The 25,845-nt window shown below is 42.9% G+C and overlaps 2 protein-coding genes and 1 long non-coding RNA gene across 3 annotated transcripts in view; 2 read left to right on the plus strand and 1 right to left on the minus strand.

Moving 5' to 3' along the window:
- The first annotated feature begins 628 nt into the window (after positions 1-628).
- On the plus strand, positions 629-3,154 carry igfbp1a (insulin-like growth factor binding protein 1a). The gene is made up of 4 exons (XM_079574628.1): positions 629-1,150; positions 1,508-1,677; positions 1,926-2,054; positions 2,207-3,154. The coding sequence occupies exons 1-4, from the start codon at positions 766-768 to the stop codon at positions 2,315-2,317; spliced, it is 795 nt and encodes a 264-aa protein (XP_079430754.1). The 5' UTR covers positions 629-765; the 3' UTR covers positions 2,318-3,154.
- A 1,387-nt stretch (positions 3,155-4,541) lies between these two features.
- Positions 4,542-17,355, minus strand: igfbp3 (insulin-like growth factor binding protein 3). Its single transcript, XM_079574627.1, has 4 exons — positions 16,904-17,355; positions 14,376-14,617; positions 12,595-12,714; positions 4,542-7,488 (listed from the first exon to the last, which is right to left on the minus strand). The coding sequence occupies exons 1-4, from the start codon at positions 17,265-17,267 to the stop codon at positions 7,363-7,365; spliced, it is 852 nt and encodes a 283-aa protein (XP_079430753.1). The 5' UTR covers positions 17,268-17,355; the 3' UTR covers positions 4,542-7,362.
- Positions 17,220-25,845, plus strand: part of LOC306976637 — a 54,062-nt gene continuing 45,436 nt past the window's right edge. Inside the window, exon 1 of the long non-coding RNA XR_013793780.1 lies at positions 17,220-17,350. This is a non-coding gene — a long non-coding RNA (uncharacterized lncRNA). The remainder of the gene's footprint in view (positions 17,351-25,845) is intronic.

A 25,845-nucleotide genomic window follows, 5' to 3' on the forward strand; every position in this document is an offset into this window, starting at 1 on the left:
CCAAAGCAAGCTTCAGTGCGCGCGATGGAGGCGAGGGCTGACATACCGCAGTGGGCCCACGAGCCCCCGGCTCAGAGGCGTAAACGGTGACCCTCATTTGCGCTGCTATTTCTGAAAGTTGTATTTATTATCCCTCTGCAAACATGCTCGTGTCAATTAGGCGCCCTGTGTCTGCAGCGTGGGCGTGCTTAATGCGCGCTCATTATTAGTTTCCCCTCTAAAGTTGTGCAAGTTTAGAAAAAACAATTAATGGACAGCACTCATGAATAAACAATGTTGTTAGTGCAGAACTTGTTGTTCCCTTGGGCACAATGAATCTCTTCACAAGCAGTTCAATCAGCTGAACTTATTTTCAGATGAAACTTGTGCTTTCACTGTGGGCTAAAATGGTGTAACATGGGGTTGAGAAAAGGGGGGTCTACGCTTGCAACATCAAACACCAGTGTCGTCACTCAACGTTATACGTGCAGGCACTGGCTGTTCCAAAATAAATATTGACGTGGTTGTTGTATTCAAATGAGCCGCCTGACCGGACACGGACTGGCCAATCAGAGCAGTCGGTGTCATTACACCTTCTTTTCAGAAATCATTCATAACGCCGATGCGTCAACCACTCAGAGAAGAGCCGGCTATAAATACGGCTGCGCGCAAACCACACTTAGACATTTCCCCCTAATCAAACGAAAGACAACTGAAGAAGCACGGGTCTGAGCTGCCTCCTCTCTCCACATTCTCCTGAACGTTCTCCTGTTAGAAACAAGCGACATGCCGGCTGTGCGAGGATTTAATGAGAGGCATGTCGTCCTGGTGGCCGCACTGTGCTCCGTGCTGTCCGATCTGGTGATGGGGTCCCCTGTGTTGGGGCCAGAGCCAATCCGCTGCGCCCCCTGCACTCCAGAGAGGCTCAGCCAGTGTCCCGCGGTGGCCCCTGGATGCGCCGAGGTGCTTCGTGAACCAGGCTGTGGATGCTGTGAGGCTTGTGCCCTGAGCTCCGGGGAGCTGTGTGGAATCTACACCGCGCCCTGCGGCTCCGGCCTGAGGTGCACCCCTAGAGCCGGCGACCCCAGACCGCTACACTCCCTCACCCGGGGACAGGCAGTGTGCACGGAGATCCCCGAAGCAGAGCCCACATCTCAGCCTCCACTCCAAGGTAAGAGCCGACCTTTACCTCAGATAGGCTCAGCGACTGTCATGACTTATGCACAGCCTTCAGCTGTTACCATGACGCGCTATGGTGCATTTTAATGGCACAGCCTCAGTTATTGTTATGCCATTTTAAGATTTCGTTTTGTTTTTTAGATTGCTACTTTTATTTTTGTAGAGGTGATTTTGTGTAGCATAATCAAAGCGGGCTATATCATTTTAAATACTGTGTCACCCAGACAATTAGAGAAATTAACTAAATTTAATCTGGACATAAACAATAGCCTACTACTGAATCCAATAAAGGGGAGCCTATCAACAATAGCCTACATACAAACTCACGTGCTCGAACTTTCTCTTACAGAGCAGGTGGAGCCAGAAGTGGAAATGGACAACGCTGCCATCGTCTCTGACCCAGGATCAAGCATCTATCTCTCCGGCCACAACAAGCCTTACGACCCCCGGGCCGCAGCGGACGCACAGGAGAGCATGAAGGCTAAACTAATCGCCATCCGCAAGAAGTTGGTGGAGCAGGTGAGACACTCTTATTTATGACATTGAAACACAGTGAATCATAGGGAACACAAAGTTTTGGGAACACAGACATAAGCAGCCACCGGGGGGAGCTCAAGTGCTGCTCTGAAAAGAATGGGGACTAAACTGGGACATTGAAGTGAAAGTGTCAACTCTAGATTACTTTAAAACATAATACTAACAGTCAAGTGTTGACTGTTAGCATTTGATAATGTTGCTTATTATGTGGCTTGTTGTATGTTCTGCAGGGACCTTGTCATGTGGAGCTGCAGAGAGCCTTGGAGAAAATTGCCAGGTCCCAACAGAAATTAGGAGACAAGTTAACCAGATTTTACCTGCCAAACTGTGACAAGCACGGGCTGTACAAATCCAAACAGGTGTGTTCATCAGATGTTTTGTTTTGACACTTTTATTTATTTAGTTCTCACACAGTGAAGACTAGTTTATGTTACAGATGATGTCACTGTTAGTTGTGCATGACTGAGCATGGCGGACAACAGTCTAAATCACAGGTTTGTCTCTCTTTCAGTGCGAGTCTTCTCTAGACGGCCAGCGGGGTCGGTGCTGGTGTGTAAACTCCTGGAATGGCAAAAAGCTTTTGGGTTCAACAGACCTGCCTGCTGACGCTGAGTGCCCTTAGAGATCAGACAGTGATGTGATCGCCTACCAAGAAGCCACTAATGTTCATGTTAGCTGTTTATTTATTGATTTCAGGTACACTGTCATTGTGGGACACTGTCCCAACCCCTTCAGACCCCGTCCCAAAGAGAGAGAATCTATTTTCATTTGTATGTTGATGCTTTTGTGTTGAGATTTCTGCCTTATTTATTTTTGCATTTTTATTACTTGCAATTATTTTATAAGTATTTATATCATTATTGCCTTACTGATATTATTTTAAAGTGTGTACAAAGTCTATGTGTAACTTGGCTCTGAGAAACTCCATAGTGATGGAGTTGTCTATGATTTGGTTGGTGATGAACCAAATCAGAAAAAGCACTGAGTGACCAAATGTCATTTAGAAATATTTCTAAATGTTGATACTTCACATTGTTGCAAATGTAATGTCTATTTGTTTTTGATTCCGATGTGACGCATTCTCAGCTCTTGTCAGTAATGCAAACCCCCAGTGGGGGTTCCTTCTCAGAAAACATATCCCATGGTTCCATGGGGCTGCAGATTTAACACGAGACGGTGCATCCTGCACCATTCCTCACACGGGTATTTCTACATTTACCTACCTCCGATATTTATGTGTCTGCTGTCACTTGTGTTTGTCCAAACAAGACTTAGTATTTGACTGTACATGTGTGTCTTCTCTCTGACCAAAAACACATGACCACAGGAGCACCTCCTCAGAGAGGTGCTCTGCACACATGCTGCTGTCAGAGAGAGAGAGTGATGCTCACTCACTGTACACTTTTGTAACATGTAATGGAAGAAAGTCATATATTTAATAAAAACATTACAGTCATGACCATATCTATGCTCCTCCTTTTATTCATATAGGCAACATTAGGCCACCTGTTGTTACTGTTGAAGTCTGTATATTTTGGTTGCAGTTTTATCTGTTTAATTAGTATTATTTAAAATGCATATTTTAATTGGGATCTACAATACAAGCAGCAATTAGCTACTTCTTGATCAAAAGTAGTCAGCATTGGAAGATCAAATTGAGGACATCACATAACTGTAAAAACAATAATACCTTCAACTTCTATATGACTGTGGTACAAACATGGTTTATTTTTGTACCACAGCAGATATTTCTATAGCTGCTTTCTTGAATGACCAAACTGCGGCCATGTAGATTTATCAAAATATCATAAAAAATACCCCAAATAGTTTCCCCACAGTACACAGACTTGTTGTGTTGTTTTGCCCCAGAGCCCAAATATGCACAGTTTGCTGTCACATCTGAGTGAGAGAGACAACAAGTCACCACAACTGTCAGACTCTGCCCCAAATATGGACCATTACCGGGAAAATGTTTACCATCTGTACATTTATGAACGTTTTATTCATCAAACCAATCTATTGGACTCTGTGTGGCTGTTATACAGTATTTAGTTTACAAGGCACAAGGTGAATCTGATGACCTCACATGATCTAACTTTATAACTATATGATTACTTATGTTGTCATTGCTTGAATTATTTTAGAAATATTGATGATTTGCACAATTTAGTGGGAGCGTGTTTTGTGGTGTTGCCTAAATGTTTTCCCTCATACAACAGCTTCAAATCTATGAACCTTTTTACTAATTTGAACAACATTAACTACAGAAGGAGATAACATAAAGTGCAAAGATGCTGTGTTAGCCTGTGTAGCTCTGACCTTCCACACAGAAGACAATGTGTGTGTTATCTTGATCATCTAACAGTGGCGTTCTACTGGCCATCCCACGCTCTCTGCTTTTAAGCTCCTCTCTGTTTGCCTTGGTCGACTACAGGAATTTGCTTCAACCTCTGGTGCCCACTGCCAGCCTGCCTGGCACCACTGGATTTATTTTTATTCGTTACATATTGAACCTTTGCTTTATCCTTACGGACACATTCCAAGACTGAGAGGAGCCTGATTGCATTCAAGATCTTCAACAGGAGCTAATTTGTACAGTCTTGACCGATAACAACAGAGGTCATGAAAACACACCCTTTTTTTTAGATGTTTGGTCAATGCCATTCAAATCTCAAGATATGTTTTGAGGATGATAGACAGGTATCATAAAGTGTTATACAAAATGATCACAATCTCAAAATAATGATTCAATATTAATAGTTCAATGTCTGCAAACATGTTTTATACACATCACTTTTTATTTTTTATAAAAAGCACATTAAATACAAATTACATTTTGAATCAAAGTCATTTTCAGAGAAAATAATTGCTTCGATCTCTAGTTTAGTACTGTGAAAAGCTTCACTCAGATTTTTGAGGATAATCATTTACCCGTGAACAGAGAGGTTTATAATATCAGGAGAAAACATTGTACCATAGTAGGTTGTAGCCGTGACTGTATGAGTGCTGTAGAGACAGGCTGGATGTCTGGGTGTACATGGAGAGACTCAAATGAAGGCTTTAATCTAATGCCACAACAGAGGCCATGTGTCTGACTGACACAGGCTGAACTTCAGAACAAAAGCTTATAGAACAAAAGGTTCAATAATAAAACATTCATTAGTGATTATAATCCCCACAATACACTGAATCATCCACTGTGCAACTGATGAACTGTTCATAGACGAAAACCAAGTTTGAATCAGCTTATAACTCTTTCTTAGATAAATATCTCATTTTTAAGTACTGTACATGATGTCTAGTCAGACACACTGCTGGCCATGAAATAATATTAATAATATATTTCAAAAAGACACTTACAAATATAAAGGAGGGCATAGCTTACACGAGTTTTTAATCGTCCCTGTACATCAAGTCTTTGAGCAGATGGTATATAGCACCAATTAGCTGGATTTACTTGTGATTAGCAATAGAAGTGTACAGCCAAATGTACACAACCAAGCTACTGGGCAAGCACTCGCCACTGTTCAAGTCTTTACACAGGATCAGGGAGTGCACTGAGCAGGAAGGAGCTCCCTTCCTCAGACCCCTTGTTCTTTTGTCAATGCATATTTGGTGCTGTGTCCACCTTGTGGAGACTTGTTGGCATATATGCAAACAGGCATCATTCAAAGAAATGAAACACTATAAAAAAGTAAACTAGTTGCATTGAGTGGAAGGGGCGTTCACTATCTGTCCTGGCATGGCTTCAGTTCTCCAGGTTTAAGTGGACTGTTTGAGCTAACATCAGCTATGAGGAAGGATAGGTCCAGTCTTTAACTGCATTAATTGACCAAGGACGACGCAGCTAAAGTGCTTTAAGTGCTTGTGCTTGAGCTTGAAGCATCAGGGCAGCTGTGGCTGATGACACAAGCACACACCAGGGCACCACTGACAGAGGAGTGCAGAGACGGTTAGTGAACACACAGGGAGAACAGGCACAAAGATTAAGAACATACATGAGGGTCAGGAGGGCCTCAGCCCGCGGACAAGGGGGTGAGCAGAGAAGCTGAGCAGAAATGGGATGTAAGACAGTATAGTATTAAATAGTGACATGTTAAAGGAATACTCAACCCAGTAACACGTGACCTGGTACTAAGTCTATGTTTCACCAACAATTCAACAATTGCAATTGTTTGTTACAAATTCATGATCAAATATAGATGATTTATTACTTATTACTTTTACGCCAGTAAAAGCTGCATACAAGTCTGCAACAATGAGTTTAGTATCCATGGTGCTGACACACCTTTAAAAGATTTAAGGCATATTTAGAAAAATGTCCTCTCTAGTTGGCCATTAGAAAAACATGAAATGTCTGGACAGTGTCAGGCCTTGGACAGACATCATTCTGTGCTGTGAAAGCTGCAAGAAAACAAGTTGTTTTTGAGGAGAGCAGACTTTGAACACTTAATGACTTAATGCACTCTTGCTCATTTGCTGTGGAAAAGTTGGATTCACATGAGTTATAAAGTCTTCCCATGGGGACCCACAAAAACACTAAAAAGTCAACAGAAAGCTCTGTCGCACAAACAGTCTCTCTGCTGCCCACATGTCAACGCTTCACTGCCAAAGGATTGGTCATGCACTTAAATAGGGCACTCACTTGTGACTTGGGAACAGCTACAACACTGATGATGATCTCATTTTGATGTAACATCTGGTTAAATTGTGTCTAAACATTGTTAGAACCACCTTCTCAGGTAAAGTGTGCATTTGTCAATTCATCTTTTGGGATTGCAGTGCATTGTTCTGTGAGAGGGAATAGAAAAGGCTATAGAAAATCTTTCACTAAAAGAGCTGCCATCATAAGTACATTGTGCTACATTGACTCAATTCAAGCTTTTTTCCCCCCGCACACTGTCATTCATGTTTGTAATTTTTCTTTGTTTTAAATACTGTTTGTCCATGTTTGCACAGAATATGATCAGACCAAGGCTTTAGTTTGGGTATTCCTTTAACCTGTCCCAAGGAGTTTATGGAGAAGAACACGTACATTTTAAGGCACTGTAACAATAGCAACAAGCTCACTTCCTCCTGTAGAGGTACACAATCCTTGGCAGGAATTAAGGGAAGACAAAGCTTTGCTGTAATCCTTCACTTCAGAACGAACCCTGAGCCAGAAAGATTTTTCAGCATTGTAAACTATGGGAGGGCAGTCTAACAAGTCTGAACTGAGCTTAAGGACAGTTAGTATTTACACAAATACAGTTGTGCAGACATGCAGACGGAGGATACACACACACAGATGGCGTGGATTTTTCGGTTACAGTCTCAAAAATGTCCTCTTCAAAGTGAGTGGAAAAAGTCCCTCTTTCCTCCTAAAAGAATAGTGCAGATGATAATATAACTCTCCACTTGCTTCTCTCAACTTTCAGCTTATTCGGTTCATTTTTTATTGTTATTATTACAGGATAGCACTCCCTAAGCACAGGCAGATGGCTGTGACAGACTCGGGGCCAGTCACAAAGGTTCCACCCCTTTCCCCTTCCCTCCTTTGCCGATAGAAATTGGACCTGAAAGGTCCAGAGCTCCTTCAAATGTTTACAGAAATCTACGTGCAAGAGCAAAGCAGGCTCTTGTTCCTTCCTCTGTCCTCAACCCTCTTCTCGGAGATCCTCTTCGCTCTCACTTGCTCTCCAGGTTGTAACACTGGGTCTCACCTCGCTCTCTTCGGTCAAATCCAGGTAGTGGCTGCCCATATTTGTCCACACACCAGCAGTAGCCCCTCCTTCGTCCTTTGGATGGACGGCACTAGGAAGAAAGTCAGACAAAGTGTCACAGTCCTGCAACTGGCAATGCGTAAAGTCCTGTCCATGGACAAGACATTCCCCTCAGAGCCACAGTGTCAGCACACAGTGAGGCATGAATGTGTGAGTGTGTTTGTGATATTAGAAGGAACAAAGTGCTCAAAAGTAATCATTCACAATCCACCTCAAGACAAAACACCAGAGCTACTTCTCTCTTTGGTGTGCCATGTGATCCCTTTGATCAATATAAAATACTGGATTTAAATACACTCAATCTTTTCTGAGTAGCGTGACAGCGAATGAGCGACGCACTGAGTGAGTGTGAAGGTAAACATAGAGTTGCTAAAATATTTGCCAAGGCCAGTTGGAGGGCTGCAGGGAAACCAGTGCTTCTATTCTGGGAAACTGGCAGACATACAAAATCATCTGGAGCTGATTATGGCGGTAGCGTGCATGTGAGCGTGCACATGAGCATACATAAACAAGCATCAGCAAACATATTGCCAGACACAAACAGGACTTGTATGTTCCATATGTACACAGACCATACCTCCCACCTGCTCACACGTATGCAGTACTATTCAATATCTCACCGGGGGGCGGCCTTTGTAAAGTGGCAACTTTATGAGCCTATTTAAGGTATATGAAACTGAGACCAATGCAAGCTCATAACAGTTACAGTCTGTCACAACCTCCCAGACAGTGGCTGTGGCATAGTTACCATATTTACTCAAACTATTTAACACTGTCAAAAAACTATTTTACTCCGTGGCATGATAAAAACTACATGCATGAGGCCCATGTATGTTCATTACCATGCACTGTCCCGGCCAAATAAACAAATAAATACAAATTATGGTCAGGTTACAACATTGAGAGTTCTCAAATATTGACAGTCCAACATACAGCAATGTTGGCAGTGAAGTGAACCGCGACCTCGCCTCTGTGCAAATGCAAGCTGATTGCCAAAACAATGATTATAGGGAATGAGGATCTGCTATATACGGCCATAGATTTGCTGAAAATCCATAACAAGTCTCCACAACTCCCTTCATCCAAGCTCATGGGTTATTACGCGGTCTCTAATGTTGACCCTGCAATGCAAGACCAGATAAAACTCCTTTTATTAAATGCAGACGGCAAAAACTGAAAACATACAGAGGATATAGTTGTTATTCTTCATCATTCTTGGGCACCTAACCCTACTAACACAATTCAACAACATAATGAATATATGCTCATGACCGTATTGGTGAGAGGCAGACAGGCCAGCTTTAGACTGTGGCCAGGTGTCTGCTCTGGTGCTCAGCCTCCACGTGCAGCCTGGGCGCATGATCAAAGGCAGCTTTATAGAGACACAGGCCTATTAAAATACCTTGCCAACAACTACTGCAGCAGTCTGGGGGCATCGCAGCACACCTTGTTCTCACATACTCAACATCATCAAGGGATTCTTGAGGAACTTTTTCTCCTTCCTTTTCTTGTCCGCTATGCCTCTCTCCTTCCCCTTTGCAGAATCATCGTCTGTGAACAGCTTCTATAATAGCTCAGCGGATAGGCCTGGGTAGGAGCTTAACATTGTGTTCCTGCTCTGGTTAATGATGACAGAGTCCTGTATGCGCCTGCCTGCCTGGTGTGTGTGTGTCACTGTGTGCTTGTATGGGGAGGCTGAAAAGCCAAAAGGAAAAGCGGAAGGGAGAGGAAGAGCAAAATGGGCATGTGTGCATTCCCCCTGTTGCTTGGCTACCTTTGAATTTCCACTCAGTCTCTCTTTCATCTGCAAACTATTAGGCATAATCTTAAGCTATATTTTCCTTACAGCTTCTGTCCAGGCTCTCAGTCATCCAGGAATGATCCATTATGGTAGAGATTTGAAATCTGAACTGGTCTGGGTTGATTCATTTCATCCTCAGAAGCTTCTTCTCATTTTTGCATTCAAGATGTAAGAATGATTAAACACAAAGCTTGTAAGTGTTTAACCAGTCTTACATGTTGACCTCTCCTCAAATAAATCCACCCAGTCCAGTCGTTCATATTTGAACATTTCTACTATTGTGCTACGTACATTATGTGGGACAAAGGCCAACGCCATTTTGGTTGAGTATTGACAATTTTTTCTAACTTCATCAGGCACCGGGATCCATTTACAAAAAAAGCTGGCTATATAATGATGACTCATGTTGTGGGTTTAGTAAAAATGAACTCTCATAAGGAAAGACAGCATTTTGGTTATAGACATTGACAAATTTAACAGCTTTTATCCTCAGCAAACATTCATAATGCTACCTTCATGAGGTGTGTGCACTCCTGTAAAGCGCTTTTCTACCTTTATCAGGCCCAAAGCGCTTTACAGTAAGTAACCAGGCACCCATTCACTCTCTCATTCATACACCAATGTACACAGGAGGCAACTAGAGTGTCTTGCCCAGGGACACAACGACAGTGTGCATTTCCGAGAGCTGGGATTCAAACCCATGACCTTCTGATCATGATGCGACCCGCTCTAAGTGCGCCACACTTTGGACATCCCTGTTTAAGATGATCGAGTTTAAAATGAAGTTTGCGTAAATGGCTGCTCTCTCTTTTTGCAGTCTTACTTGAGCTTTATGGTAAAGCTCGAGCCTCTCATTGGTACTAAGGAATAGATGATACGTAGCTTGTTATGCAACAGGCAAATTAAAAACGAGCTCCAGAGAGAGGCATGGCAGCGGATTAGAAATCCAGCGAGGAAAAGAGACAGAGAGAAAATAGCTGTCTGGGTCCTCCAAGGTTGTCCAGTTATTATAAAGCCATTGTGGTCAGTCTGTACGTTTCCAAAGATCTTTGTGAGTCCCGCTCAATAAGTCAGTCCTTATGGGCCTGGCACTGGCAGGACCAAGGGAAGGAGGGCGGATTAGAGTTCTCAGGCACCTGGCTCACATCCTTAACCCTCTTCCTCTGAGCACACACAAATACACACAGCAGACACACTGCTGTCCCATTCACAGGCCTCTGTGGGGTGATTCCTGGCCAAACATAGAAGGAAAAGCCAGGTGGGAGGAAGGGCAGGATGGACAACGGAGCGTGCATGGAAAACAAAGACCCAGCGCATGACTGTAGGCTGGGCACAATGGGGGCAGTGATGGCGGGTGACATGATGAATAAGGGAGAGAGAGAGACCTAGTCAAGGGCGTAATGAGTGGGTCAGTGTTGGGCATGCACGGCCTGCACTGGTATACTGAGCCAATTCATATAACAGATGCTAAAAATAGGTTGCTCTGTAGCTAAGGCACAGTCACTTATGTTACCAGCAACGAAATGTCACATCATGTTTAAATTTCAACCTTCACAACTGCAGCAAGTCAATGTTTAGGTTGGTCAATTTCATTTGTTACAGGAATAGAGTGGAAGCAACTTTAATCTATCGGTGCTATAAAAGCTGCTTTGCAAATGTTTCCACAAAGTGTGTAGAAAGATAAAGCGCTCGATAAGAGATTTGTTAGTGGCTGACTTGACAGTATTTTCCGATGTTTCTGTGGTCATTCTCCGCTGTGAAAACTTGTCAGCATTGCTATTCATTAAAGTCCGACCACAGTCACTTTTCCGTCTTAGTTACAACAAACCTAACCCACTCAATCTCCTTCACTTGCTATAAACTGCCTTGCTGATGTGTATCATAGCAGGACCAAAACTCTATGTGACTTTTGCAGAGATTTTTTGTTAAGATTCAGTTTTTGACTATGCTTGTCTTTCTAACAACCTTGTCAGTGAGTCATATGTAAAATAAAACCTCTAATGTGACATCATTGTAGCATTTTGGATTACTGCCAAAGTACTGATTCACTCCACAGGTCTTAGTTCACACTATCTTCCTGACACTACTTACTTAGCAGTGTCAGTAAAAGTATGCAATCACAAAGTTGGTACTGTTAGGAGTTTGAAGATAAGAGACCACTTAAAAAAGATGCTGGTAGTTCCTTGTCCTCGACCCCCCTCCTCCTCCTCCCCCTGTTCCTTCTTTTCACAGCATTGTCACTAGACGGTTCACACGGTCTCCTCTTCGCACTGTTTCCGGTCATAAATCTCTGCAACACACCGTGAAGGCATATCCCCACGGATGGATTTAACGCAACACCCCCACATCCCGCTGCTAGGTCTTTAAGACAAGGGCGAAGAGTGCTGGCACACACTGCACAACACACACACACACACACACACACACACATAAACGCACACACACACGCACATAACAGGGGCGTTGAATTGGAAATGAGAACAGAAAATGAGCGTTTCAGACATTTGGACATTCTGGGAAACAATTAACTACTGCAAGCATCACTTTGGAGGTTGCTCCTGCTTGAGATGGGTTAGAAGTGAGTCAGAGCATTTTTGGCTGCAGACTTCTGTGACTCACGCGTTTCTCAGAATGGGGTCGATAAGATTCCTCACATCCGGAAATGGGATAGGGATGATTATCGTTTTCTCGACACAACCAAAAAAACAAAAACGGCCCGCAGTTCGACACCTGCGCACGTCGGCCGTGTCCATTGGGCCTCTTTATCATCGGCACTTCAACAGGTCTAAGCTCCATTTCCCTCCTCTATCCAAATGAGCAAGCTATGGGTGGCCCAAGTCGGCACCGCGGACAAGAAAAACTAAACCAGTGACAGCCTGTTTGTTTTTTTTACCTCACCAACAGCTCCCCACACCTAGAGCCTCACCAAAACTACCGCCATCAAACAAGCGCCATGCATACACTTCCCTGCGGCCACATCGACAGTGCCACACACACTCCCAGACCACATTCTTACATCCCTACCCCCCACACGCTCCCACAAACACACCTGACCCACCTCATTTCCTGTGCGCCATGAGTCAGCCGGCTGCAGTGCATTTACCCCAGTAATACATAGTTATTAGCCATTCTGATAATATAGTGTTGATGTGGCTGTCAAGGCAACCTATGCAGGCAAAAAGCATGTGTATTGTGTGGGTGGGTGGGTAGGATGAATCTCTGAGGTTCCGAGGAAGTGTTCAGGCATGCGGTGGATCTTTTTTGCATGTCTGCAGGTGTGTGTGTCCCCTTTGTCATCAACCAAAAGGGACATGGAAACAGTGGAGATGAATGTACCTGTTTTTTCTTGTAGAAACCTTTTCTGTCACAGTTGGGTATGCGGAAGCCTCCTGGGATGAGCACGTTGCTGATTTTAAGGCCGTTCAGGATGCTCTCCATCTCTCGCCGACAAGGACCCTGGAACAGAGCATGGAGAGTACCCAAACTATTGACTCAAGTAAGAGTAGCGTCAATTTGAAATGATTTTACTGAAGTCAATTGAACATGAATTCTCAGATATCCAGGTACCAAATAAGCACGGTCTGATCAATCGGGCCAGCTGGACATTCCTTGATGCAGATACAGATGCTTTGTGATTAACCAAATGACCCAAACAATTATTCAAGAAAAAAATCAACATTGATAAATATAGCATATCATTTTTTTCAGATTGTAGTAAGCTTTTTGAAAACTATAGGAGTGACATCATAAATCTCTAGCCTATTACCCCCCAATACAGATGGAAACACAGATGTACGCCATAGTGTAAGGTGGTGACAAGGGTACATGTATACATTTAATAATAATAATATTATTGTAGTTATAGCTCGAAACGTGAAAAGTTACACGATCCAAGTCTAGTCACACAAAATTAAACATGTCAATTTTCTGAGCGGATAAAAAGTTGAAGTGCTCCTAAGGTGTTATTACGCCTTACAATATAGTACCCCTTTTAATCCGCTTAGAAAATCGACATGTTTAATTTTGTGTGACTAGACTTGGATTGTGTAAGTACTCACGCAACCGTATTTAAATAGGGGAATCGTGGTAGAGCTTGGTCGCTTCTAACTTCACCTCCGTTTGGCCCCATAGAGGAGAGGAGGAGAGGCTAAATGCCAACAACATCTTTGGTCTTTTTGCGTGACTGAGCGCAAGCGTAAAGACCAGTCAGGTACGCATCAACTCGTCTAAGCTCAGGTAAGAACATATCTCAGTATGGAAGAACGGTGGCCAGTTCCTTTTACTGTTGCAAATGTGTGAAAGAAAGAAATAATTACATTTTAGAAAAGTAAATCCTGCAACAAAGTGAAAAATTAAAATTCGAATTGCTTGTAAAAGAGCAGTTCGAATTGCACAAACTTTTTGAGCTCATCCAACACGTACGGCGTGCTCACATGGAGAGATCAGCGATGGCAACATTTACTTAAACGAGATGGCGAAAATGTTACTGAGACCTCCCAAATTGTGCTTTTTAGATAGGAGCAAAGTTTTAACAAAGGTAAGGACTGATGTCTGTTAAGCTAGCCTTTCAGTAGGCTAAATTATTGCATTGTTTCAATGAAAGATGCAGTGTATCTTTCATTGAAACGATGCAAACAGATAGAAAGTAGTAGCTGTAGCTCGAAACCACAAATTATAATTAAGGAATAATGAACAAGAACACTCTACATATTTTTATAGATAATGCGTGGAAATGTGTTGCGAAAAGGTAGCCTTCCATTAAGCTGAAGCTGAGCTAAATTCCTTAAGCTTACCACGTGAACAAAACTACAGTATAGATTTGGCAAAGTCGGCAATTCAGTGCCATTCATATCAGCTATTACTGATACACTGCAGCATCATACATCATATACAATTCAATCAAGCCAGGGGGTGGCTCTGTTGGATATACGGTAAGTACTACAAATTTTGTTTTGCATATTCTCAAGAAGATAATGGTTCTAAAAACATTTAAAAAAAAAAAAGATAATAGTTCTATTTCCGCTCCAAGACATTTGATTTGGCCTCCAGACCGCCTATTGGACACTGTTATCTATAAAGCTATTCCTATTTTAGACACAGTCAGTATTCTGACTTACATACTCAGTCTCCCTCTTGTTCTCCAGGGAGAAGTTGTGCATATCCATATTGGCCCCACCGGACACTGACTCCACCTTGTAGCTTTGGGTCTTCTTATTCAGATCTTTTTGGAACAGCTTGTGCACTGATGGTCTGGTGTCTGTCGGTACACGACTGTGACCGCCTTTCACCAAGCTGGGCAGCACAGTCATGGAGGCAGTGGCATTTGCTGAGCCGTCTTCAATTTGATTTCCAATGTTCTCTGTAAGTAAATCCAGAAATCCAGTTTGTTTTTCAATATATATTGTAAACTCTTTATAATAAAAGGGATGCATTTGACTGCAGTGCCATGCAAGTATGGCTGAATGATTGGTAGCTATGCATAAAGCACACAAAATGGATTGTGCCCTCTGAACTGCTTTTTGGAACCGCAGATGAAACCAAGTCATAAACAGAAACATGACAATTTAAAATCCACAAATTTCCACAGTATGCAGACCAAAGGATAGACTCAACTTCGGGTAAACAAGATCTTTAAGGACACTTCTGAGGCATTTGGCAGTGCAAATAAAAGATAGTTAATCATAGCAATAACAGCTTATTATGTCAATATCAACAAACACATAGGGGAGAATTAGAGTGTTAGAGCAAGCATGTGGCAGATCTCGGCCACATGACCACAAACATGGAGAGGAGGGAAGACAGAGGGCCATGTCTACCTTTATGACAGACATTTGAATAATAAACATTATATATATATATATATATATATATATATATATATATATATATATATATATATATATATATATATATATATATACATATATATATATATATATATATATATATATATATATATATACATATATATATATACATACATACAATTGATGTATGCTGGTAACTCTTCAAGGATCAGCAGACATCTGCAAAATAACCTAATTTGTGTTCCAATGAGATTAAACATCCAGCCTCGGTCGGCCCTTTAGTGGTTGTGGGGCCCTATACTTTTGCCATGCCAGCTTAGAAGCAGCTCTGGGAGACTGCAGAATTCTGGGGAACACACATGCAGTGGCTCACACACACAAACATAGATTTACTATAACTCAAAGCAGATAGAGCTGTGGTGGAGCAGCGGGCGGCTTGTTGGGGATGTAGCACATGTGAGCATGGTAGACTGGCAGCCCACCAATGCAGCGCCAACCACCTGATCAATTAGAGACATGCTGGGCCCCCTGAGTCCTACACTCACTCAAACACACTACCAACCAATCAGCCCAGACACTCAAATATGTTAAAGATGCTTGCTGACATCCATTTTATAGTCCATCTTGACTTTTATACAACCAAGGAAGTCAAAGCTTTTAGATAAACACATTACACAATTTGTTTGCATAATGTACGAGGGTAAACAGCACAAACTGTGGTCAGGGAGCTTGTTAATGTCTGTGGGGAGAGGCTGTGCTGGCGCTAGGGACTGATGGTGGTGAAAACCACTAGACTGCAAGTAGCCTATAACATGCGACCAGCAGGGGTGCTATAGATCAATTTCATTTGATAAATATGCTCTTTTTAGATTATTCACTTCCTCTTGTAATTTGGTTCCATTGAATTAGTGGACACAACATATTTTTTTTCTGAATCGGACGATATTAAATGATCTGCATGTGTTTCTGCATTGCAGTGTCGAAGAACTATGCATTTGTGAATCATGCCAGCTCTGAATGTATATGGCTAAACTGAATCGCCAGGAAGAAGGTAATATGGGGCTCCCAGAGGTCTGACATCAGCCGTCCCTAAACACACATGCAGTGTGTGCTCGCGAACAGGTGTTATGTGTGCCGTTTCCCGCGTGAGTGTGAGCAGCAGACAACATCCATTCACTCTACAGCCTGTATGTGCACCTTCGTGGTAACAACTCATGGAACCAAGACAAATCACCAGGACGTGGCTATGATGTAGGCTGCATACGTCTTAATGTGAAGAAATCGTTTCTTACAACTCAGGTTTCAATTTCTGGATCAATGTGACATTGGCCTAGGCCCTACTCACGTGTTTGTTTTTGTATTATTATTATTTGATCAATTTGGAGATCAAGTATGTTACCATAGGCCTATATCCCAAAGTTGCAAAAGAAGCGCAGGTGTGCCCATATAGGAGTGCTGAAGGATGTAGTTGCATTCTTGAACAATTGAGTGTGAGAACATGCGTATAGGAATAAAATGACAATGTGAGTAGAATCCGTAAATACGTTTACTCATGCAGCTATTTGTGTTGATGTCTTGCCTCTGGACCTCGTCTGCTTAACACCAAGTGCACTTTGTTAAGGTTGCTGACTAAAAAGTTGTCCAATATGGGCAGGTGATAGTTTAGCAGAATTATTCGCTGCCAGAATACCTCAGCCTACTGCACACGTGACATGTGACAGGCACACGTTTTATGATGTTTCTTCATCCACAAACATTTTTTTCCGACCAATGTGAAACTCAAGACTGTCCTATTGCGCCACAAGGAGCTGACTGTTGTCTGAAGCATAAGCGCTTACCTGTTTTTGAAGCCGGAATGAGAATACTGTTGAGTTTTTTAGAAGCGGCAGGGGAGCACAGCCCCCGTCCCTCCAGTAGAGCCTGAAGTGGTTTGCTTTCCCCAGGTTGGTACTGGCAGCTCAAGCCGGAGCCGCACCTCGCCGTGTACACTCCACATGCATGTCCCTCGCCCAGGGCGCACGTCATGCAGCAGCCGCAGCCTGGCTCCCTGACCTGCTCCGCGCAGTCTTTGGGCAGGGGTTTGCACTGGAGGAGCGCCACAGCATCGCACCGCTCACACCGAATCACCGGCCCCACGGAACCGGCGAGCCGCGTGAACGCAGCCAGTGCTGCGGCCAGACAAAGCAAACATAGAGCGGGCATTCTGTCTTTAAAGCTGGTCACAAAGGGACAGTATGTGAGCTGTCACACAGGCTTAAGGGGACTTTCTGTGACACAGCGTGCTGGTGAGCCTTCTCCATCTGTAATTTCTTTTACACCAACTTCTCGTTTTATACAGGCGGAAAAAAGAGCCAACAAGTCACACCCTCCTCCGTATGAATAATGTAAACGGAGTTCCGTTATGAGGGACCGCGACATCAAGTCTGAGAGCAGAGGACCGAAGTCCTATAGACATTTCACAAGATGTTGTTTAAGAATAATGGGGTGCACATTCAGATCAAATAGTTGATAGATGTTCAATTCATTTTTCAGGTAGGCTAATATACCCAGAGAATGCTGTTTTCCTTCACTTCCTTCAAAAAAAGAAAAGAAAAAAACCTTGGAGTTTCGCACTGACCACATTCCCACTGGCATCACTGAGTGAATTCTCATTGGCATTACCCCCCACGTGCTCTTACTGATATAACATGCCTTTGGGCAGGTGTGTAGGTGGCCTTCGAAAACAATCATGTCTTTGCATATAAGCTCTGCGCGTGTGGCCGCATTCTTAGTGGTGGTGGTGGGTGCAGACAGAGAGGTATTGCGCTGCGTAATGGACTGCTGGACTGTGGATACTGCTTGTCTTTCAGACTGACTCTGAGCACGTGAACACATGGGCTTGCTTCTCAAGTTCACTTTTACAGAGCCGGAGATCCTGTACCATACTGTATGGACCAGGTGGCCAGTCATTCTTTCACTACAGCATCCTTCAAGCCATGCTCCAGAATTTTAAATATGAGACATTGTTCGGTAGTGCACGCTCAGCATCCCCTTTAGGCATATCCTCATGTTCTGCAATAACAAGCGCATGAGGGGGGCGCACTTTGAGAAAATAAAGCAATCAGTATTGGCCATTGTGTGATTTCTACCACAGAAGCAGAAAAAGTGTTGAGACTGCATTATGAAAAAACAAGCAGCGGGTAAAGAATCAGCCCCAGAACAGCAAGAAATGTCTTGTTTCTTATTACTTGATTTTTTTAGCCCTGCGTTTTCTATAATATTTAGCGTCTGACCTTTGGTGTGTTTATTGTTGGCTGATGTCGGCTTTAATACAGCATGTTCTCACTTTGTTTTCATATGTAATCTCCCTTCTGGCTTATTATAAGTGTATAATAAAGGCAAATATACTGTAACCACGCTCATATTAAAATAGCCACGTAAGATTGCTGTTTTATTCCATTTTAAATTCATGTTAGTGTCCTATTGATATGGCCGTGCTCAATGTTCCCCAACTTGATCGTGTTTGTGTGCTCTTACAAAATGAACCCAAGACAATTAAATTATTACTGTTTTATTGACTGATATACAAAATATGGAAAGTAAAAAAATAATAATATGTGCTGACAATGAGCTAAATCATTTACTAAACCATAAGCTCGGTGTCTCTGCTGCAGTCAGTTTCAACCACTGGCAATCAATGTTTGTTTTACACAATACATCTCAGCACCATTGTCTTCTCAGCCTCATGGAATTTGATAGTCTTTAGCTATTAATCTCCTTTTTCTTACAGTGTATCGGACCACATTCCTCCATTACATTCCCACAATGCAAAGCATTTTATGTGCTGCAGTAATGCATCTGCCACATTCACCATAAAGCCTCAACAAAGTTAAAACACAACACACATTGTGAGAAGTCAGCGAAAATGTTAATTTATCGTGATGTCATTATAAGAGAAGAAAAAAGGCTTCAGATGTCTCGCAACCCTTACCAGAACAAGAGCCTGTCCATTCAGCAAAAGGAAAAGTGCTGCTTACTTAAAGAGACTAGATGCAAGTTGATCATTTTATACTCACTACTGCCATCTAAGGTCTTTTGCGTAACTGCAGCTTCTATATGAAGCTCGTGCATGACAGCATTTCGGACCCGAAGTAACACCTTTTTGCGGGATTTTAGAGGCAGTTGTTGTAAATAGGTCTGAGCTCATTCTACACTTTAGGACATGGCTGGAACATGTAGGGGGATGAAAATACTTTGCCTGGCTCTGCCAGATTATTCCCTGTCCATTCCATGCAGGGAATTAGTCTGGTCACGGAGAAATTGTAGCAGTTTGAAAGGGTGGGTAGCCTGGCTAACACCAGACTAAAATCACAAGTGATATTTAGTCTGGGGATCACCAATTCATTTTCTCATAGGAGAGGTGTGGTTTACGATCGTCCATAGTCGTTTATTGGGCGATACGAAAAAAAAAAAAAAGTCTATCATGCGTCTGCACGTAGCCATGGCCAATCGTATCATCGTATGAGATGACGTATGACGTACCCGCTGTAAACTTTTGAGCTAAATTATTTAAAACAAGGTCTAAAGCTTGATCGAAAAATAGCGTCGCGTCTGCTGCTGTCATGTTGGATCCGTAAATAAACGTTTTATTTATTTATCCGTAAATAAACTACAAGCTTCCGTATATCGAATAGCGCGTCATCGTCTTGCGTCCCTCCTCGCTCTGTGATTGGTTCCCAAATTCACCGGAAAATTTGGGCCATGGTCCCCAGGCTGTTGTGCAGTTCGAAATAATTCGAGCGCACACAGCAGCATGGCGTTAGCCAGGTTAAAGGGTGGGCCTAACGTGCACAGATTGCCAGTGAAATTAACCAATTAGCAATGAGTCCAATCCACAAAATATGAACTGAATATAATCTCACGCGGAGAACGCGGAGGCAAAATCCTTGACTACTATGATTAGTTTTGGCTAATGTTAATGTTATTTGAACTAACAACATAATGGTGCAGCGAGTGATGTCATTTCCCTGTGACGGTCTTGATTGGTTCAGCCTTAGCCGCCAATCAGCAACTTGTTTACTGTGTATGGCCACACCCACCTTCTTTCACGCAGAAAGCAGTGGGTGTGGTTTATAAGGATAGAAAATACTTAGTTTTAACATGTTTAAGCTGTTTAAGTTAATAAATGTTTTTATTAAATACTCTTAACAACACAGCCTCTTACTGTATATAATATAAAACAAAACACTTTTCAGACATAGTAAATATCTCTGCAATCCAAACAATAGTTAGTTTCATTTCAGACTTTGTTGAGTGCGCTGGTCTGCATCTTTGAATCTGAACCCTCTATTTTCTGTCACTCTTGAGCTGCTTTCCCTTTAAGCGATAATTGATAAAGATGTTATAACTTTGCATCATGTTTACTGTGAGTTATAGAGAAAGGCGCAACCACAAAAACAGCCAAGTCTGTGTCAAGGATTTGATTTGGCTCAGCTGAATGCTGACAGTGAAGATCATCCTCAAGACCAGTTAATCAAGACCAGCGTGTTGTTCTCACCAAATATGTGCTGTATGTGGATGCTCTCAGTCTCACAATAAATCACAAGGTACGGCATCCACTTTACACAGACTTATCGACATTCACTGCTGATGTTCACTTTTCATTGCTAAAGTTTGGTGTTTGCTAACGACTGAAGATTTGGATTGCATCTAGGGAGTCCAAGTGGATTTTAAAAAAAAGAAAAGAAAACAGGTACAACTGTGTCAGTACATTCCTGTTTGGCTTTTATGAGTTTTCCATTCAAAAGGTTTTCCACATTTACAACATTGCCATCAAAAGGACTTGATTATGTTCTCTGGAGCTAATAGTGGAATTCATTAACGTGTCTTCATGGCTGCTGTTAGGATCTTGCTATTGCTTTGAAAATCTTCATTGATTAAAATACTCTAATTGTCAGGTCTTCTTTCAATTAATGGATGAACTCAACACGGACGTCTAAAATGAGTCAAATTTGAATGAGATGCATATGTGCTGCTTGAATGGCTGGGCATGTCCACAGTGAGAGTTAACTAGCTGAAGGTTTTTAATCATGGCAGCTACATGTGGGAGCAGAGAGACGCAGGAGGTTTGGGTGCAGCAATTGTTACGATGTGTTTGTGGTGAGGCTTTGCTGTTTGTTTGGGCTGCAGTTAGCTCCAGATATGCCTGGCAGCTCCCCACAGGAGGTCCTGGTCCTGCCCAGCAGAGGCACACTCTAATTGGTCAGGCAGGCACTGTGGCACCTTAGATTGTACTCATGCCTGGAGGTCAGGTACGGTGCACTTAGCCACATACCGCAGAAAGATCACAGTGCTATGCACACTCTGGGCTCTGCAGGAGCAGGAGGCTCTGCAACGCACATGAGAGAAGACAATCTGCTCTGGAGCTCTCAGGTTGACCAACTCAAGTGACACTTTCCTGAGTATGTGCCAATTCTAGGCTACTAAGAGGATCAGTTTCCTCTTCCTCATCCTGACACACATACTCAGCTATTGCCACTCACAGGCTCTCGTCCTACAGTGCAGTGCAACAGCTAGTGCTCCAGTGCACTTTTTAAAAGCTACACAGTGCAGCACAGTGCCTGGGATCAGTGTCTGACAGCAAAGTCCTCACTAAGAGGATTGAGATCTTAAATCTCACTCTTTAGTCTCCAATTTCAACATGGTGGCACAGCAGACCAAGACTTGTCTTTGGTATTTATTATGTTTCTAATTCAATTCAGTTAATGAGTCATGGAAAATAACCTCTTAAGAGTTAAGCAGAACTGCAGGATCTAGAATATATAAAGGGAGACATCAAGAGGAGTCTAATCTTGGCTCCTCGAGAGCGCAGAGGCCTGCACTGCGCAGATCACATGATGTCATCTCTGGAGAGAGAGGGCCATTTCTTTCTTTGCTCTGTGCTGATCCAAAGAAAGCCTTTTACTGGTCATGGTATCAAATATAGTCATTTAGTGTACAACAGATACACACCAGTGGCAAAGGAATGCTTCATCCTACCAAGTGATTTTGGACAATTCCATGCTCCCAACTTTGTAAGAACAGTTTGGCACCAGTGCACTAAGCCAGCTTCATAAAAAACATGGATGAGTGTTCGGTGTGGATGAACTTGATTGGCATGTGCAGAGTCCAACACCTATGGAGCACAGACTGAGAGCCAGGCCATCTCGTCCAACTGATGTTGGATGAGAAATGTGCTTCTGAAAGAATGGTCAAAAAATCCCATAAACACCCTCCTAAACACAGTGGACAGCCCTCCTCAAAGAGTTGAAGCGGTTATAGCTGCAAAGGATGGACTGACATTATATTAAACCCTATGGAATAAGAATGGGATGTCATTTAAGTTCATATGCGAGTCAGGCAGGTGAGAGAATATGTAATATAGTGTAAATTAAGGTGACGCAAAGTTAAATGTAAATAAAAACTATGTTTCAAAGATACTTACTGATTTTACAGATTTGAGTTGATATCGAATGTAAACTTCACCGAGTATGGTTGAACAGATTTTTTATTTAGCTTTTATATAAGTGCTCTTTCAAGTCTAGCTGTTAAATGATTATCTCTTGTCAATTAGAAGCCACCAAATAATAAAGCCAAAAATAGGACAAAATATATCATGGGTGTTTTTGTTGATTAAAAAAAAAATTGTCTTTCCAGCTCGCCTCTCCTCAGACCTGACTCATAACTTTGCTGGGAGCGGGACATCACCAGCTCGTCTCCAAGGAGATGTTGCAGCTTTGCTTTGATTACAGGTAGCTAAACACAAGGTTTAAATACATTAGGTCCTCTTCTAGATGCTTTATTTTGTTAAAATTTACCCACTGCAAAAATGCATGGTTGTGTTCCAGCTAATTACTAGGAGCATGTTTGACATCACGAGCAGGTTTGTTTATGTTTTGACTTTAAGACAGTGCAACACAGTGGTTCTTGGGGGCCTTTAAGGTGTCTTTCCACATGCAGGCGCAAATCAGCTGAATGGCTGTTTCACCCGCTTTGTTGAGCTTTTCCATAACAGAGGCCAGTGCCAAACCAGTCTGACCAGGTATAGGTTTTGGGACCGACCTCTGGCTGTGGCCAAAGCGCACTAGTCCGTGACGTGAACAGACGCTGGTCTGTGATTGCCAACGAGAGAGTGGACAGCGCTCACTATTGACACTCAGGTCATGCGGATTTAATATTTTACAACATCATTCCACTGTGCTAAAAGGGGATTTTGCCGATATTAGCATATAGCCGCTGTTAGTGCACGAAGTGCAGCTTTAGCTGGTGTTAGCATAACAAAACATGTAGCTTACCTTCATAGTTGTATTTAGCGGTTTCTTTTCTGTTTTAGTACAGCTTGGCACCTCTGAGTGATTCCATAACTCCCACCAGTAGGCAGCATTTGTCCACATTGTTCTCATCGCGGCTTACAAAACTTTAAGTGACGATCTGTATAGCATGCTCCTCTGTGGGGGCACCGCCCACAACAGCTGCGGGTGTGTATGTGGTGGAAACAGAGGTGTGTGCGGGGTAGAATCGATACGTGAACGTAGATTGTGACGTGCGCGATCGGGTCGCACTATGTGGAACGACGGCTTTTGTGGTACTCAAGGTCATCTGCAATTTTAGACTTTATTCATTCTTGATTAGAGATAATTTCATTCATACTTTAAAGGGACGAGGCGGAGTTTACACATCTACCCCCTACTTGCTCCATCAATGTCCTAATGTAGAATGAGCCCAGACCTTTTCACCACAACTGCCGCTAAAATCTTGCACAGTCACTCAAAAAGTTGCTACTCAGGCCCGAAGTACTGTCATGCACGAGCTTAATACAGAAACTGCAGTTATGCATAAAACCTGAGGTGGCAATAGTGAGTATAAAACTGACAGCTTCCATCTAGTCCCTTTAATGACATCCATGGCCTTGGAGTAAATGATTTGTCACTGTGCACAACCTGGTGAAGTTCAGCAGTAAATGTCTGTGGTTGGAATTAACAAGTTCCTAGCCTTATCACCGCAGTGTGGGCTGGCCGGGGGAGTGCTCCTAAAAGGTTGCTAAAGTAAATACTGTCTGTCTGTGTAGGTTGGTCCGAGGAATGAAGACGTAATCTCGTCCCCCGTTTTTAAATCTGTCCCCACTGCGAGACCTTGAGTACCGCCACATTTCCCATCAAACAGGTGATTAATCTGGTCAAAACCCATGCACAGTGACCTCCCGGGCGTAGCGCTGTGCTGGGAAGACTACATGGGAGAGTGGTGGGGGGAGGGATGACAGCGGAAAAACCAGGACGTTTAGTTCTCTGTGAGCATAGTATCATCCGATTTTAGACGTGGGGGGTGGAGGGGTTGATAATAGAGGTTCCCAGGGTGCAAGCGGCATCGGCGTCTACAAGCTGCCATCTCGCCGAAAACTTCCTGCAGGTTATGTTTCCACGCCACCTGCTCTGCATTAGAAGAGCTGCTGACAGGAGAGTCTGCCTCACACGGCCCATGAACGGCGCAGCAAAAAGATAGATTTCACCAGGAGGCTGAGAAACCAATTAACAACATTTAAGCCTGATACAGAGACTATCAAAGCGAACACACACAAGGAATGACATGCTTCTTGGACACATTAGATGTTTACACAAATCAGAGGTGCTATGACTGACCAGGGGACTTTCTTATTGCTTGTAGAAAGAAAGAGGAAACCAAATAAAGTTGTAAAGTTGTTTGTACGTACTTGTACATTTCAGGACAATGTCATCTTGTGCGTCTGGATAAATGCCGTGCTGAAATTTCATTCGCTTTAGGCAAATTGGTTTCCATCCTTTTACTTTCAGTCATCCCTATTTTCTTGTCTACGTGGGTGACCTCAATTGTTGACCTGTAGGCGTTATTGGGAAGAGACATTCTTGCCTCTGACCGTGGCTTCAACTACATTTCCACAGCGCTACATATGCAAGCAAACAGCAAGCGGAGTAAACCAATCATCAAAAAGCGGGCATCTGCCGTTGATATTGTGTTATTGGCGGTTCTGCATTAATATTTAGCACTGATGGGAAAAAAAGCTCTCTCGCGCTGTTCGTATGTTGCTATTGAGGGGACTTTCGCGTCCCGTGAGTGATGCTGCTCGCCACCAAAAATAACATGTGACCCTAAATAAACTAATCTGATTGCATGGTCTCGTTTGAGTTTTCTGATGCCGCCAACGAGGGCGTGGGTCCAAGACTGACATCCCTCTGTAAAAAAAATATAGAGGGGTCTGGTCTCTGGCAAATTGTCAGAGCCGGACCTCAAACTAATGGCATTGGGACTGAAACAGCACGCATCAGCTTTGCGGGTAGCAAGGCTATTGGGGCACCCAACAGAAACAGATGGCAACGCATCACACATTGGGGCGTGGCCTAGCCGAGGGGGAAGGAATTAGCTAGTAAAGGGAATCACAATTTTTCACAATTTGTACGTTTTCGGACGTACTATAAACATTTAGGTTGTTGTATTGATGATAAGAAGACTTAATTCTTGTAAATCATGTTCAGGCTAAATACTGATGCAGGCAAGGTCACAGTTTTAGTTCTGCTGGACCTTAGCGCTGTGTTTGACACAGTGGACCATGGGATCTTACTAGAGAGGTAATCCTATGTGGGAATCTCTGGAAAGGTCTTCGAGTGGTTCAGATCCTATATTGAGGACCAAATTTATTATGTCGCGATGGGAACCTGTGTCTCAGACCAAATAGCATTGACCTGTGGGTTTCCGCAGGGGTCGATTCTGGGGCCCCTCTTGTTTTGTTCAA

Source organism: Gobius niger (assembly GCF_951799975.1).
Source record: "Gobius niger genome assembly, chromosome: 17".
NCBI classification, from domain to species: Eukaryota; Metazoa; Chordata; class Actinopteri; order Gobiiformes; family Gobiidae; genus Gobius; species Gobius niger.

Bases quoted from the DNA above. Each gene is read 5' to 3' on its own strand.
- igfbp1a (XM_079574628.1), top strand. From the start codon at position 766: ATGCCGGCTGTGCGAGGATTTAATGAGAGGCATGTCGTCCTGGTGGCC. The intron at 1,151-1,507 runs GTAAGAGCCGAC...TTTCTCTTACAG, and splicing joins ATCTCAGCCTCCACTCCAAG to AGCAGGTGGAGCCAGAAGTG. The intron at 1,678-1,925 runs GTGAGACACTCT...TATGTTCTGCAG, and splicing joins GCAAGAAGTTGGTGGAGCAG to GGACCTTGTCATGTGGAGCT.
- igfbp3 (XM_079574627.1), bottom strand. From the start codon at position 17,267: ATGCCCGCTCTATGTTTGCTTTGTCTGGCCGCAGCACTGGCTGCGTTC. The intron at 12,715-14,375 runs GTAAGTCAGAAT...GCTCTGTTCCAG, and splicing joins ACAAGAGGGAGACTGAGTAT to GGTCCTTGTCGGCGAGAGAT. The intron at 7,489-12,594 runs GTACATTCATCT...CTTTCTTCCTAG, and splicing joins GTTTCTACAAGAAAAAACAG to TGCCGTCCATCCAAAGGACG.